At 35.6% G+C, this 16,717-nt stretch overlaps 1 protein-coding gene across 1 annotated transcript; it reads right to left on the minus strand.

Annotated features, from left to right (window-relative positions):
* Positions 1 to 16,165, minus strand: LOC18433493 (metallopeptidase M24 family protein). The gene is made up of 10 exons (XM_006843581.4): positions 15,958 to 16,165; positions 15,737 to 15,848; positions 14,878 to 14,962; positions 14,469 to 14,618; positions 12,669 to 12,822; positions 4,673 to 4,888; positions 3,903 to 4,039; positions 3,695 to 3,786; positions 768 to 941; positions 1 to 656 (listed from the first exon to the last, which is right to left on the minus strand). The coding sequence occupies exons 2-10, from the start codon at positions 15,828 to 15,830 to the stop codon at positions 580 to 582; spliced, it is 1,179 nt and encodes a 392-aa protein (XP_006843644.2). The 5' UTR covers positions 15,831 to 15,848; positions 15,958 to 16,165; the 3' UTR covers positions 1 to 579.
* Positions 16,166 to 16,717: the final 552 nt, after the last annotated feature.

Below are 16,717 nucleotides of genomic sequence, written 5' to 3' on the forward strand. Positions count from 1 at the left end.
TTTTCCAAAAAAGAAGGTACATTGAGACCATTTACTTTAAGTGCGGAGACAACATCACAATCACTCTTGCCTATTGAATGTGAAATTCAACAAAGTGAAATGCAACATAACATTTGAGAAATTTAAGTTTGTGCCCAACCAATGTCCCATCCCCCACCACCTGAGTTTCACATCTAACGGCTGATTTCACATCCCTCTACCACCTGCAACATGCAATTCAGCGCTTTGCACTGAAGATGGGCACAGGCAAAAGTGCAAACTAATCCACTATCTACTGTGTATAATCTTTTTTTAGATAACTGATAATTATTAGTATACGAGTTTTCCTCTTTTAGAGAATGAAAACCCTAAATGTAATCCCAACAAGAATGACAATATAGCTAGAGAACTGTATTCATTATACGATACCATCAGCATCCCTATTCTCTAGGCTTTTTCTCTTCCAAGAACAAAAAGAGAAAAAAAGAAACTCGAAATCTTCATTGAAGAGAACCCGCCATCAAAATCAACATGTTTTGACAGGAAATTCACGACCGACGAAAAACCCTCGGAAGATACAACAATTATCCAAAACACTCTTCACTCTGGGTCATTGCTTCCGCCACCGTTCACTGACGTATCCCCCATTTCAGTGTCCACTTCACCCTTCTTACCAGCTACATAAAATACAACAGGAAAGTGTTTGAGATGCGTTCATATATGCTTAATGGGGCTGAGTGTGAGTAAACGTAAACAAACACCACGCTAAAAACATATAAATATAGTACCTTTCTTCTTCTTCGGCTTCTTCTTTGTCTTGGTCCCTAGAGCCAACCAGGCCTTGATCTCTGGGTCCTCGATTTGCTTAGAAGGCTGCAAGTCCTGCAGTGGATGTGATGTGATCCTATCCGACCCACTTGGCAGTAACAACACCGTGAATTTGATATGAGCCACAAGATCGCCTACAAAAACCCACCCATCACTTTTTTCATCCTGACTGTTTCTTTCTAAGATAAAAAATAATAAAGACGTTTTTTATTGAACACCCATACATGCATAGATAATTGCACTTCAAATCTGGAATATATATATATATATTTGATGTGTGAATTTATAAAAAATCATTATTTTTTATATAAAAATGTAATAACTTAATCATAAAACCAAATTTGAAATTTTTACAAAAGTACAATAATATTTTGAAAGTTATTGTCGTTGAATTTTATTTATAAAATACCCTTGTACATTACCTTCATCCTTTAATAAAAATTTCAACTTTACCTTTTATAAAGATGACAAAAATACTCATTATCTTTTCGTTTACACAGACAAACCTTGCTTAACGAGCAAAATATCATAAAAAATCACTTCTTTTTAAAAAAAAAACCTCATTAACCACTCTTCACAACTCACTCTAACATTAACTTTGTAATTTAAAAGGTCGTGAATTATAGATAATCAATGCCCATATATATATATATATATATATATATATATATATATATATATATATATATATATATATATATATATATATATATATATATATATATATATATGGGATTGTCTACAAAGAGGTCATTTATCAATTGTACATGGAAGTCTCAATCATTCTTGTCCCTTTAAATTTCAAAATTGATAGTTGTAAGAGTGTCATTGAATAGTTAGTCACAAAAAATTTCTTGTACTTCATGACTCAACCCAAGCCATCTAATTTGACATCTAATGAGTGTGAACCATTATGACCTCCATGTACAAAAGATGAAGGAAAAAATTTATATAGAGCTGAAGCTCTAAACAATCAAATTAGAACCCACCTCAAAAATTTCACTAGACGAGTTGTTTTGAGGCCAAAATATCCTCAAAATTGATCATCTCGACATCAAGATGCATGGACATGAGAAAAAAACGGATTTAAAGTTTTGAAAGTAATGCATCTTGTATTGCATTTTTGGACCGTCAATTTTCAAGATTTTCAAGTTTTCATGAATGTACTTCATCTACTCTATTTTTTAAGCTTTAAATTTTATAATTAAAGATAAAAATATATTTTAAGGCTATCGCAAAGATTTCCAGTATTGAAACCACATTCCTCGACACCATTTGAAGGTGCACGTTACTTTGATTGTTAGAGCCTCAGCTCTATACAAACCGCACCGAAAAATAAATGCTCTTTACAAATGATGGCGTAAGCCCACTAGCCTACAGCTACATATGAGCCCAACAGCCCAAGATTGAATGTGGGTCAATTCAATGATCACGATTGTCTTTTGTATTTTAATTTTAATTTTTTTCTATAAATCCAAATCACTTTAAATTTTGGTCGTGCGTTCTATAAAAAGAGGAGATTCCAATAAAAATATCAAAAAAATATTGACCAAAACACCCCCAAAACTTTTCAGGGATCTTTTGGTTAATTTATATTTTGTGACTTATTTTTTAAATATATTTATTAGGTACACTTTGATGAGAAAAATATACGTTTAAAATTTCATGTGATTTGGATTTGTAAAAAAAATTAAAATTAAAATACGAAACGAAATCGTGACCGTCAGATTGACCCAAATTGAATCTGGGTCGTTGGGCTCATATGTAGCCGTAGGCCATATATATATATTTATAAATGATTTCATGCAGTAATATAAAGCAATCATCTTCAAAAACCATGTTAGAGACATTTGTTTGACACGATACACTCTTGTCATTCTAAAGAACACTCACAAAAAAAGAAAATTTTGAAAAAACGCCCTTGAAAGTGTTTTTATAATGGAATTAATATAAGTTATCCATTTTAGTGAGATATAGACCTCAAAAGGATTATTTTATTCCCAAAATTTGTATATAGCGTTATCATCATTAGATTAACAATGCTAAAAAAGAAAAAAGTGATTATGAATTTTGTGGTTTAGATCTTGAAATTCACCAAATGGACGGTCGAGATTCATTGTTGGAGGGTACTAATTTAACCATATATAGGGTGCAAATTGAAATTATTTTTTCATAGGATTGATTATGAGGATAAGAGATTGTGTGAACAAAATTTGGAGTCATACAAATGCCAAAAACATGGTTTTCTTGATGTGTGGTTCCATTATACTACTATACAACTGTTACATGAAATCATTCCCCATTATATATATATATATATATATATATATATATATATATATATATATATATATATATATATATCAAATTCATCCAGCAACAACAAACGATTGAGTGAAAGTAACCCATGATTTTACAACTTTGTTTGTTCAGCAAAGAACACAATATAAATATCAGAAAACTAAAAACAGATTTGAGATTTTCAATCAATTTAAATAGTGAACCAAATGTAAACATGATTTCAGTTGTTTCATATAAGCAAGTAATCCAGTCAGTTCAGGAGTATCCACATGTTAAGCCACACCAGAACATTATTTGCAAGGAAGGACATACTAAGAGTTGAAATTTTAACCCTTAATGGAATCTTTAGTATATCATACACCATTGAGGTATGGTATACCGCACACCACATGGATATCCACTGTCCACTTCTGACAAATGCAGTAGATTACCAATAGTTCCCAATGTTAAGACATTCACCCAAGTACAATTAATCTTCACCATCCATCATGTGGAACATATGATGGATATCCTAGTGCATCAGTTGTATAGTATATGCTTCCTCTAAAAGAAAACAATCAGCATTGAAAGGTAGTAGTATGCTCACCAGGCTTCTCATGAAGGACAGGATATGGTTGCAGAAGTTCATGATTAACACATTCCACCAATCCTAGCCTAGCACGCTTCTCTTCCAACACCCTAAACAAACATGAAAGCAATAATATAACCAATAGATCAAAAACATGAAAACCAATTTGCTCGTACCAAAACATAACGTGGATAAGAACGGGAATCCAGGGAAATAGCAAGAATACCTTGCAGTAAAAGGCATGATTGGGAATCTTTGATTAATTTCACTGAAAATAAACCTTGAAGATTTCATTTTCAGGTGGTAGTTTTTGTCAACAGCTCTCTTATAAATGGTGGTCTGCTTCTCATCCAGTAGCTTGGGCTGAGATAATAAAAATCATTAACAGAAAGACAACAAACAATCCTTCAGAGGAGCATAACAAAATCTTCTTCCAGACACTAACAATGACAGAAAAACAAAATTAGGCTTTAGTTGAAATTCATTTGGCTAAATAGTAACAAAGGAAACAAAGGAGATAAAAAATCTTAGCAGCATCTACCAGGCTAATACGAAAGGTATGCCCCTTAACCAAAAGAGAAAATAAGTTAAGGATGGGCTTTAAGGTCTTGCTATGGAGAAGAATAGCATAAACCAAATGTAGCTTGTGTGCAATAATAGGCAAAAACTATCCATTCTGAGGAGTAGAGATGGATGGTTTCAATGAACCATGGCTCCAATAGTCCATTTGAAATTCTGTTATCTCATGACTATGGTTAATCTCCAACACTCACATATTCCGGATGAGCAATAGAGATGCCGACAGTGAATTGTACTCCATATACATCTTGTGACTGTAGTCATATTTCATTTATTTTATTTTTATCTTGATGAAGTGTGAGTACTATAGTTTCACCCTTTATTGACGAGGTCTAGATTATATAGTTTTGATTGTTATTTCTTGCTACTTTTCGTTAGCAGTGGATTTCAGAATGACAAAGTGTTTGGATTCCTTACCTTCCCATCACCCGTACTTGTGACAATATCAATAGCATAAACTTCATTCTCTTCAAACTCAGCATCGTCAACTCTAGTCTCCGGATTACTTACATTAAGGATAACTTTGTTTCCATCAATCACAAATTGTTTTAGCTGATGGCTAAGCACACCCTCAACAATCTTGCAATCATAGGCAGCAGCGACCTTTTGGATGGCCTCCGTCACATCCTTGTTCTGCAAAACCAAGTCCATAACACTTCATAAGCTCACACGGAATGCATAATGTCACTGTTAGCAAGTCGCCGACTAAAAGCAGGTATGGCAAACAGAATTCATATTTTGCACTGAGGAGAACATATATTATATATGTATTACACAACAACAGAAAAAATATCTGAACAAAGACTCTGAGAGACTGAGTGCAGAACTGCAAGAGCTGACCCAATAGGATCAACCATCAAACACATTCCAAGTTTGAAATGTACTTCACAAAACATTAGTCAGATAATAAATGAAACCAAACTGAAACTGCCGGTGATTAAGCTCAACACTGCCAGATCTCAAACTTTTCTCAGTGTGGTAACACTATCTAGAAACTATAGAAGCCTCAGATGCACCAATTCACTCGATATAAGTGCCCATTTCCAAACGACAACAGCCAAGACAAGTCAACAATTTCAAAATATTTTGCTAATAAAAAAAAATCTACAGTGAAAACCAATAGTCAAGTGTTTCAGAATCACAAGATTAAGGAGTTACAGCTTGTGTTTCTACCACCCTATGAGCATAATAACTTGAATCCAAAGTTAATTACGATTTACGATCCCCGTTCAAATATATACAGGAATTGGGTCTGAGCTTATCATTTCTAAGCTTATCACTTCTAGATATGTCTAACTATATTCCAATTCCCAAGTCTTAACTCTAATATACTACTTCAGCACATATAATAACATGCTTTCCCTTGGCATGAAAAAAAAACTGCTCCAAACATTCCAAATATGATAAAAGGATCATCCTGCAGTCATCTCCCATGATGAACCAGCAAAGGAGAAGTTGAGCATCCTATACAGCAGGCATGTAGATAGTCTCATGCTTCTCATCTTCCTTCACAGCCTCTTGTGTTCATGCCTCATAAGTCTAATATACAGTCTCAATGTCGGAGGGTGCAATTCAAGAAGAGATGACCTAAGATAATCTACTTTTCCCAGATCAGATCCGGTCCCTCTCCGACTTGGCAAGCATATTTGATGTTGGAACAAGCACACTCACAAAGTGAAGTATGACGGTACAATTAATCACACATGACACATCTCATGGGAGAAAGACACTACCTGGAAGATTGGTATGCATATTAGGAAGCAGTCATTACCAGTTGCCATGATCACCATAGAGGTTAGCTTAGAAAGCCACAGTATCCATCGAGTATTAGGAATACATTTCAGATGGATGTGAAGACATATGGTTGCATCCTAACCAGTAGAACTTTATATGACAACCCAAACTCAATAAATCTTAAAACTGCTTAAGGTCGAAGAGCACCATCAACATCATCAGAGCCTTCTCCCAACTAATAGGAGTCGACTACACCGAATCATGGTCCGCCACTCTATTAAGGAACATATCTTCAATGAGACCATAAACAAAAAAATGATCATGTTATAAAACTTGGCAATCTAATAGAAATGATCAAAACTTGGAAGAATATAAAAATACGAAGAACGCTAAAAAAATTGTAAGGCTAGACTTGAGGCATATAATATTTTATACAGTAAACTGGGAACATGAAAAGGTGATAATAAACACAAAGTTAGAACTTTAGAGGGCACTAGAATCTAAACGTTTTAAAATTACCAATCTAAAACACAGTATATGGAATGCAAGTTAGTAATAATAGGAGTACAGACGATGAAGTAGTTAGAATTGACGGCCAAGAAATACCAAAAAGAGTGCACTTTCAATATCTTGGGTTGAAGAAATACCAGAAAGAGCACACTTTCAGTATCTTAGATTGATAATCTAGGAAAATGGAGAGATTGAGGAAAGTGTCACACAGAATTAAAGCCAGGTGGGTGAAGTGGAGATGTGAAATCGGAGTTTTATGTGATCGTCACATACTAATGAAACTGAAGAGGAAATTCTGTAGGACAACTGTGAGACCGGCTTTGCTTTATGGTGCAGAATGTTAGACAGACAAGAAACAATATACCCATAAAATGAGTGTAGCTAAGATGAGGATGTTGAGATAGATAAGTGGCAAGACAAGAAAGGACAGAATTGGAAATGAATACATTCATGAGAATATAGGTGTGGCACCGATAGGTAATAAGATGAGAAAAAGTAGACTTAGGTGGGCTGGCCATGTGCTGCGCAAACCCAGTACATCACTTGTTATGAGATGCAAGTTGGTTTAGTGGGCCCAAAATATAATTGGAAGTAGTGAGAAATGATATGCGGACTTATAGCCTCACTGAGGGTACGGCCCTTAATATAGCAGTGTAGTGGACCAGGATTCGTGTAGCGACCCCAATTAGTTGGGAAAAGGCTCTGACAACGATGTAATCCTTAATGAGGCCATACGCCCCATATCTTAAGGCCAAAGAGGTATGTTGAAAATTTCTAAATATTCAAAAAAGTGGGAAGGAGCACTTTACATCATATACAAATAAAGTCGAGTGCCACTTGAATATGTTGATTATGGTTTGATCAAAGCTCATAACAGCGAAGCTATGAAGGAGTTCAAGCATGGAATACCAAGCAAGATCAAAGATGAATGATCTTGGAAGAATCACCAATTACACCACTTGAAGTGTTGATATCCTAATAGAAACATATGAAGCCATCAAAAGTATGCTAAAGATTCCAAAGAAGTTGCACACCTCACAAACAATAAAAGAGGTCATAATACCTTAAAGAGTTCAATGTCAAGTAAGGATGATGAATCCAGTTGTTCAGCCTACAGACTACAAGTCTAGACAGCTTGTGAGAGAATAGTCCACTTCACAAAAATCAATCAAAATATAATACTTCATTTTTCAAAAGTCAGTCACAATATCATGCTTTCTACACGAAATGTAGTAGTTATGAACAATTTGGTTGTATTCCACATGAACAGCATTATAATGCAACACATCCAATTATTCAGTGCATCAATAGCACATTAAACCGTAGGAATAGGCCCTTGGCATAAGAGGTCAGGCTGGTGGGGTTACAAGATGACACTAATAGTTCCATGCAGTGTTTCAAAATGCAGTCACATCAGGTGTTATGTGCTCTGCATAACGGATCGCACATGCCCGCATATGCAATTTGGAGTGATGTGCTCGCATATGCGGTTTGGAGAGATGTGCCCGCATATGCACCGCATCAAAGCCGCATCTCACATCGAGCACATCAAGCCGCTATGTGCTGCCAAGCGGATCGCACATGCCTGCATATGCGGTTTAGAGAGATGTGCCCGCATATGCCCTGCATCAAAACCGCATCTCACATCGAGCACATCAGGCCGCATAATCTGTCTGCCACTTTTTTTAGAAACTGAACCCCTCTGGCAGGGGGTAATAAGGTCATTTTGACCTTCGAAAATGGGAGGAAAGGGTTTGGGGGGTTGTTAAACCCCCCAAACATCATTTTTCAACCACATCCATGGCTTCTATTGGATCGATTGAATCAAAAAAAAAAAGGTGAGGAAATTTTATTTGTTGAAGTTCTGCAATTTGTGCATTTGTTGATGCTTGGTTGTTGATTTGTATCTTTTGAGTGTTGATTTGATGCTTGGTTCTTCCATTTTATTTGTTGAAGTTCTTCAAGACTTCATAAATGATGATTGTAGCGACTCTTCTTGAGCTTGACTTGTAAACTCTTTAATCTTCATGGACTTTTAGTTTGTAGTATTTTGTAACTTTAAAGTTTGTGATTACATATTTGTGCTTATGGTAGTTGATTGTTAAATGTTTTATGAAACTAATTTCAAGTTTCTAATTTCTAATAGGGGATAGTGGATACAGAATCTCCGACAGCTGATACTTTTGGAGTTAATGAATAAACTAAATACCTAATATCATATATATCACCTCCATATTTTTTCTATGCATTAACATAAATTTTTAGATTTTTTAGAATTTTTTATATTTATTGAACTCATCATGGCGATGCACCCGCATCCGGACCACATCGCCCACCCCCACCCAACGCTTTTGGTCGCATCCCGCATTTTAAAACACTGGTTCCATTCCTACCCCATTTAACATCTCAAATTACATACTGATTCGACTGGATGGGATGCCCAAATAGATAAAGATGCATTTATGAGGGAGTACAACACCACATGGCATTTTAGATTAATCCTAATGCAATGTGTCAATAGCTACACTCTATCACAAGGAAGGGATTCCCAAGGAAAATACCACAAAACACAAGAAAAAAGACTAACACCATTCTACAAAAATAACACCACATAAAAAATGAAAACATTCATATTACTTCGAATTCAAACATGGGCTTTCTATAGATCCAATCTTTTCGTTATAGTAGAAAATCCCATTCACTCGGAGTTACAGATTCCCGACTGAGATGAGTGCCTAACAATAAACCCAAAAGCATGAGGGGCACCAACGAAGCAAGTTCCTAAAGCATATATCCAACAAAAGTTCAAAAGAAAAACGACAAAAGGCATATTCCAATCAAAGAAGACTTCTTCAAATCTATCTTTTGCTTCTCATCCAAACCCAAATCATGTTAATGGCTTCTCTTTCATTCATTTTATCCATATTTAACTCAAAAAGAAGTAATATTGTGAATTTCTGAGAATACTAAAAATCTAAACCATGACCACAAAGTCTAGATTGCAAAAATGGGAAAGGTTTCTATGCTACCCCTATAGCATAAAAGATATATATACTTCCCCCTTCATCCAAACGTCCAATTTAGATCAAGTGAGCCACTAACCATTTAATCTAAATCCGACGCTTCAGAGTATTCTATTTTTAATCTTTTTGTACTAACTACATGAATATGAAATTTGGGTTGTGGCATCACTTCAATGGGGCGCACCTACATAAAATATTAAAAAAAATATTTTTGACAAAATACAATGACCAAAATACCGCTGGAAATTTTCAGGGGCATTTCAATCATTTCTTTTATTGGGAATATTTTTTTCTACTTTTTTATAGGTGCAAGTTCAAGAGAGGATTGGACGGCCAAAATTTGGAGTCAAAATGTTTTGTATACAAAAAATTAAAAATAAAATGGTATAGAGGGTGACATTGTGATTGGGACCATCTAAGACATCCATTTAGAATGGACGGTTGGATAGGGGGAAGTATAGATGTTTTAAGTTGTAGGGGAAGCATAGACAGCTTGCCCTACAAAAATTAGATGTTCGAAGTGGAAAAGAATTAGAAAGTGACAAGAGGAGCATGGAAAATGGAGACAGAAAAGAATCTCATTCCACTAAAACTAAAGCAGGTCATAGACAAAGACTTCCCCACTTAAGTGCTTCCTTGAATACTTCCAACTACATGCTCATGACAATGTAACACACAGAAGCAAGTCCCAACTACAATATCCAGGTCAATATAGTTGGCAAGGACATTTAAACATGGCCGCAATGCTTCACCACAGACATTTATAACACACAGAAGCATAAGTTCCAACTATAATGTCCATGCCAATATAACATGACGACGACATTAAATATGCCAACATTGCTTCATCAGGGATACCTGTTTATAGTTATAATTATAATTATATATGTATGTATGTATGTATGTATGTATGTATCTGTGTGAAAACTACAGTGCATAAACTTCACTGCTCTTTCACCATATTCAATGGCATACCTATGTCAGTTAGTGTTTACTACTGTGGAAAAAACTAACATCCTCCATCCCTACATATACATACATGTAAACTATATCTCCATACCCAATTATAAATAAGTTTGAGTAAATAACTTGAATTCTAAAAATTTTCCATATGTATTCAAATTTTATATGAGAGCCTAGACGAACATCTCACAACAGAAGAGCAAAACAATTCTGAATATCTGGATTCATTTCATGTATGTTGAATCATAGCGCAACAATCCTTTGAAAAGCAAGTAAATGTAGGTAACCGTAGTGACTCAAGGGGAACTTAGATCAATTTAGTTCCCCCACAGAAAAATTTGCAAAATTAAAAAAAGGCAACAGTCATGCTATAGAATTAACATAACTATTAAAACCCAAGCGCCCAGAAAATTCTGGAAGGAATTGGAACTAGGTTGGATTCTGCAAGAAACATGAATCGCATACCACAAAGCAACCCCCTGCATTATCAACTAACGAAGTCGGAAATTGAAAGCAAAAGCAAAAGAAAAAATAGAAAAGAGATGCACATTCTATGTCAGAGTAACTATGACATTAGCTCCACATGGAATTACTTCCATCGCTTACAGGCAATCCTTCATCATCCAGAGAATTTCTTCCACTAACTAATGAATAAAGGGTTCAAAAAACAGTACTTGAAAGTGGAGTTTATCAACAGCATTTCAAAAAAAAAAAATGGACGACTGAAACTACAAGCCATTGGGGATTTCAAAACAATAAAATAAATAAATGAATTATAAAAAGATTCAGCCGAGGAACCTACTACAAAAAAAAGCATACAAGATGCATATTGCCTGTCAGAGTAACTATGACGTAAGCCTCACTTGGAATTTCTTCCATAAATTAGAGAAATACTCATCATTCAGAGACAACAAAGCAATATCAATATACCAAATACCCATAAACATAATAGTCAAAACGTACATAATATGCTTTTGGTATTATTTTGCAAGAGAGAAAGATAGAAAAAAAATCTAACAAGTAGAAATTGAATAGGTACATATCACCTGTCAGAGTAACTATGACATAAGCCTCACTTGGAATTTCTTCCATAGCTTAGAGAAATACTCATCATTCAGAGACAATAAAGCAATATCAATATAGCAAATACCCATGAACATAATAGTCAAAACGGTACATAATATGCTTTTGGTATTAATTTCCAGGAGACGGAAAGATAGCAAAGAGATGTAAAAAGCAGATATTGAATAGATAAATATCACCTGTCAGATTAACTATGACATAAAGCTTCACTTGGACTTTCTTCCATAGCTTACAGGAAATACTCGTCATTCAGAAACAGTAAAGAATGATCAGAAAAGCAAATACTCATAAGGACGATGTTCATGCACCTTTAATGTTACTCTTTACGAGAAAAACCATACCAATGAGATACAGAAGGTAAACCCCGAGGAGATAATGGATATGTCCTCAACTACTATGACATGCAACGGAAGTGGACATAGAAAATGAAATTCATTGAAGAGCAAGTGTGAACCACGACATACATAAAGCTCTAGGTCATTATCCTGAACAGTGTGCAACTGTATTTGTCTGTTGCATTCTAACAGATTGATTAAACCTTTGAGAGCACAACACCCTACAATGTGAATCGCTCAGATTTTCTTTTTGAGAAATTAATGTCAATCGCTCAATTGCAATTCCAAAAGAAACAATGGTCATGATTCTCAAGACAATTTGGTAAGAACCAATCATGTCCTCGATTTTTCAATTTCCTTATGATTCGCATCCATTTAAGGCATGAGTACATCAATGAAATCAGCTTTGAATTAGATGGATTCAATGAAAATCGTAGGGTTTAAATATTAGGACATACATTCGGCACTATCAAGGAACCCATCCATGACTGATGTATTCTTTCACCAAACAATCCATCCACGAACCAATGTATACTTTCATTAAAGCCAAAATTCCAATACATGTGTATCAGCAACCTTGTAATTAAACACAAGCACATAGAGAAAATACAAATAACCATCTAGTGTGATCCGTCGCAGCACTGCATAGTGGTATGTAGCACTGACAATAAAAGATACTAATGAAGCTAGTCTAATTTTCGCACACTTTGAATGCCAAGCCCCATGGATGATAAAAAATAATTTGAATTGGTAAATGGAACATACCTTTCTCCCAGGCCGAACAAGTCTAAGTGCAACTTCAGCGGCAGTGTTAGCAGCTGCAATGACATCAGCAGCCCTTCCAGTGACTGGTCCTTCTTGGAGGACATGAGTATGTGCTACCACAGCAATGAAGCCATCTATATGGCACCCCATATCACTGCCAAATGGATTGAGAAATCGTTGATAATTTCAAGGGACAATCAGGCCTTAATATGAATAAAAACTTTGGGCGTGAAAAATACAAAGAAAATAAAGATTAACAAAGTGCAGGTATTTATTAAATTTTCTAGTACTTACTATTATTTATTTAATAATAACTAATTTTGAAGGAATATAAGCACATTCTTCCAACAAAAGCATCCAACATGAGACCAGTAGGAAAAAGAAACATGGGTGACAACAGTGCAAGTGTTTCTGTGCGTATTCCAAGGTTTAACTGCCACAAAGATGAAAAAATAAGTATATTATCTCAATAGCATAGGCCAGTGTCCAAAAACCAGGCCTCACTCCAGGACTCAGCGGCTGCCTTCAGGTGATTCAGCTCCACGAGTCCCGAGGGTGTACCCGTAAGAGTCCTGACCTAGTCCCCCATAGTGGCTCAAAAAATTCCAGTAATTTGGTAAAATTCATGATAAATGAATAGGGAAAAAGGAAAATTCATTAAAAATTATGAAAAGATATATACAAAATAACAATGACTAGAAATTCATTTACATATGTACAGAGGGTCGCTTCAACGTGCTTGGGATAATCAAACTATCGCTATCCAAGATTCTCAGTTTTTTTGTGGAGTCTAAGCTTTGAACTCAATGAATAACACAAATATGATTAGGGACAATTTTAGGGTGGATTGAGCTAGGGTTGAAGAAAACAAGCAAGAAAATACTTTGGTGAGTCCTAATGAAAAGAAAAAAAAAAAAAAAAATCGACTTTTTTGCCAAACCTGTTGAGAATAGACAATACACACAGAGTAGATTTTGAGAGACATTATAGCAAGAATGATTAAGAAAATGGAAGAAGGAAGTCGCATGTGCCCCCCACCTCAGGGGGGGGGGGTGGTCCGCCAACCCCCAGCCTGCTTTAAGACAATGTAAGAAGGAACCAGCAACGTTTTGTAAACTCGCCCAAGTCTGACTGGTACTTGCCCAAGTTACCATAGCAACATGGCCGAGTACTTCTACAGTATTGGCAGGCTGCCCAGTGCGAGTCAGACTAGGCAAAATTTAAAACACTGACATAGGCACATACACAAACTCCAACACATGCATGTATGGTACATTTGACATAGATATGCTTACATAATACATGCATGCATAAATACAAAGTATGTAAGTGTTTAAATGCACAATAGTACATGTAAATGCATGTAGATGCATAGATGCCCATAAACATATCATCATCATCATCCAAGCCTTATCTCAACTGTTAGGGTCGACTATCCATAAACATATATGAACATAAATATATATATGCATTCTGTACAAACAAAACATGAATCAATATAGATAGGTTGACAGTGCAATGTGTTCAATACGTAAGATCGATGATTATGTGCATGATATCAAATACATAAACATGTATGAGTGTATGCAAGCAAACCTAAATATCGCCAACAAATATATGCTATATCTTCTATTTACATGTACATGTATGCGAGTGAGCATATCTGCCCATCCATGTGCCCATACGTAGGGTCCACACTCAAATAATGCAACTACTGACTCATGTGTGCACAGGGAGCAAGAAGCATGCATTCCATAAACATGCATTAAACCTAGTGAAGTATTTCCTGGAGAAACTTACATTTTCACCATATCATTCTCCACCAGAGTGGTCTCATCACTTGCTAGGGGAGAGAAATGGCAGACAGTGTTATTAACTGATATGCATGTTGGAAAAGCAACACCCCGCTCAATTTTCTTCTTCGCATTCTTGTAAACACTCCCAGTTTGCCTATATAACACAACTGTGATCAGCCGCAATGTGTACAGTCAATAACAAGTCACGAACACATGGTTCGAGGGCCTAAAAAATGCACTCATTGAATTGATCCATATGATGCCATACACAAAACAAGACACGAACAAGAAATCAACTGCGTATGGTCTCACTTTCTAAAGCTCTTTCCTCCAAATAGATACTAGAATGTAACTCAAATATGTAAACATTTTGAAAACAAATGAGAAGCCCATTTGAGAGGAAGATGGCTTACTCCCTGATGAAGGCATCTCCTTTCTCGCAAATGTCTACCACCTTGGCCTTTGGTTTACATTCTGAGACTACCAATTGCAGAGCCTCTACAAAGTGTCATTGCAGTGACAAAAACCAAACGGAACAAAGCATTAGAAGTCAACAACAACCATAGGCAATCAAAAGCAAGAGAAGCATACCATGCAACACGTAAGATACCGCTTTAAGCAAACATGAATACATAACTTGATAAATGTGACCAGACTCATTACATATAAACAAATCTATGCAAAAAGTCAAGACTTTTGGTGAAGACCATACACAATTGAAAACTGGAAATTAAACAAAATCAAAATCAATCTGAAAAGTAATCAATGTCTATCACTGGTTTGAAAGAATTAACAAAATTAGAATTTCTATATGGATGGAATGTATATTGCAACGACATATCAATTAGAGATAAAATGCAGTTGAAATCAGACAATGAACCAACAATATGCAATAAAATAAGCCACAATGTCCAACACTGGATTGGATACTTAAATATTAAGTAAATATCATTGAAACTGCAAATTTCAATGATATGAATCTTTCAAATTACATGAAGTTAAATTATACAAAAGCAACAATAAGCTAGAAAAATAACCCAAAACACGAATCGCTAGTTCAAACAAGGAGAGATATTGAAGACTTACATACCAATTTAAACAAATACAAATAAAGTGAAAACCAATTATCCTAATCTTTTGCAGTGAAAAGATATCCATCCATATGTACTCATTTAAATGGAAATGAAAAAGTAAACCTCTAATAACAAGTTTTAAGCAATAAGGAAATCAGTAAATGGCCAAAAATTAAGAGTAATAGGAGAAGCATCATACTATTGAGGATCTCTGCAGCTGTCTTGTATTTAGTGACAACATCAGGGGAAGTGAGATCGAGCTCCCTCTCCTCCTTTGCTTCATCGTCTGACATCTTAGCAAAGCTCCTCTCCTGCAACCACCATAAAACTCAAAACCTTGATTCTCTCAAATAATGGTACTCTAGCGAGGAGGAGAATACGAAAGCTTCAGAGAAGCAAATAAACGAGCAAGAGGGCTACCTGCACACAGTAGCAGTGATGCTCGCAGAGAGAAAACTAGGGTTTTTCAGGAACGGTTAGAGAAAGAAAACTGGGGTTTTAGAAAACAATGAGAGAGAGAGTTAGAGAGAGAGAGAGAGAGAGAGAGATTGTCCTGGTGACTGCTGAAAGCGGAAGGAGAAGAGGCGAGGGCGAGGGTGGTGCGCTCCCTTTCTTATCAAAAGGGTTAGGGCACCATCTCTTCACACAGGAATTTATATATGCACAGGAGATGGAGAGGTGTGCTGTTGGCAGGTGCGAAACTCCTGCACGTAACATATCAATTTGTTCACACGTGTAGCCTCTTGTCTGCATGTTCGAAGCAAAGTTGACAATACAAGTAACGTAAATTCGAGGTCACAGGCTTAGTGCTTTGGAGAACGGATGGGTGGGGTGGATCGTCCACTTTTCGATCGAATAATGATTAGTGAAGCAGATTATTTGGCTATTAATTTTGATATAAATATTTTAAATCCGTTAGAATTTAAATAAGAAAAATTTGGTCGTTGCGGTATATATTTTAATACTTGCATTTAAAGACGAATAAAGATGTATGCCTTTTTGGGTTGCCCAGTTTCAAACATCTGACGTCTGTTTTGTTTGTAAAATTAACAAATTTTATTTAATAAACCAGAAGATTATAATGAATGAAGTTAAAATAAATTAGACGATACAACCAATGAATCTAAAGATACTCCTTTTATAGCCAAATCATCTGTGAAAAGTCTGCTACTCTATAGAT

The sequence above is a fragment of the Amborella trichopoda genome, chromosome 8, assembly GCF_054954075.1.
Source record: "Amborella trichopoda isolate Santa Cruz 75 chromosome 8, AtrichopodaSantaCruz75HAP2 v2.0, whole genome shotgun sequence".
NCBI lineage: Eukaryota > Viridiplantae > Streptophyta > Magnoliopsida > Amborellales > Amborellaceae > Amborella > Amborella trichopoda.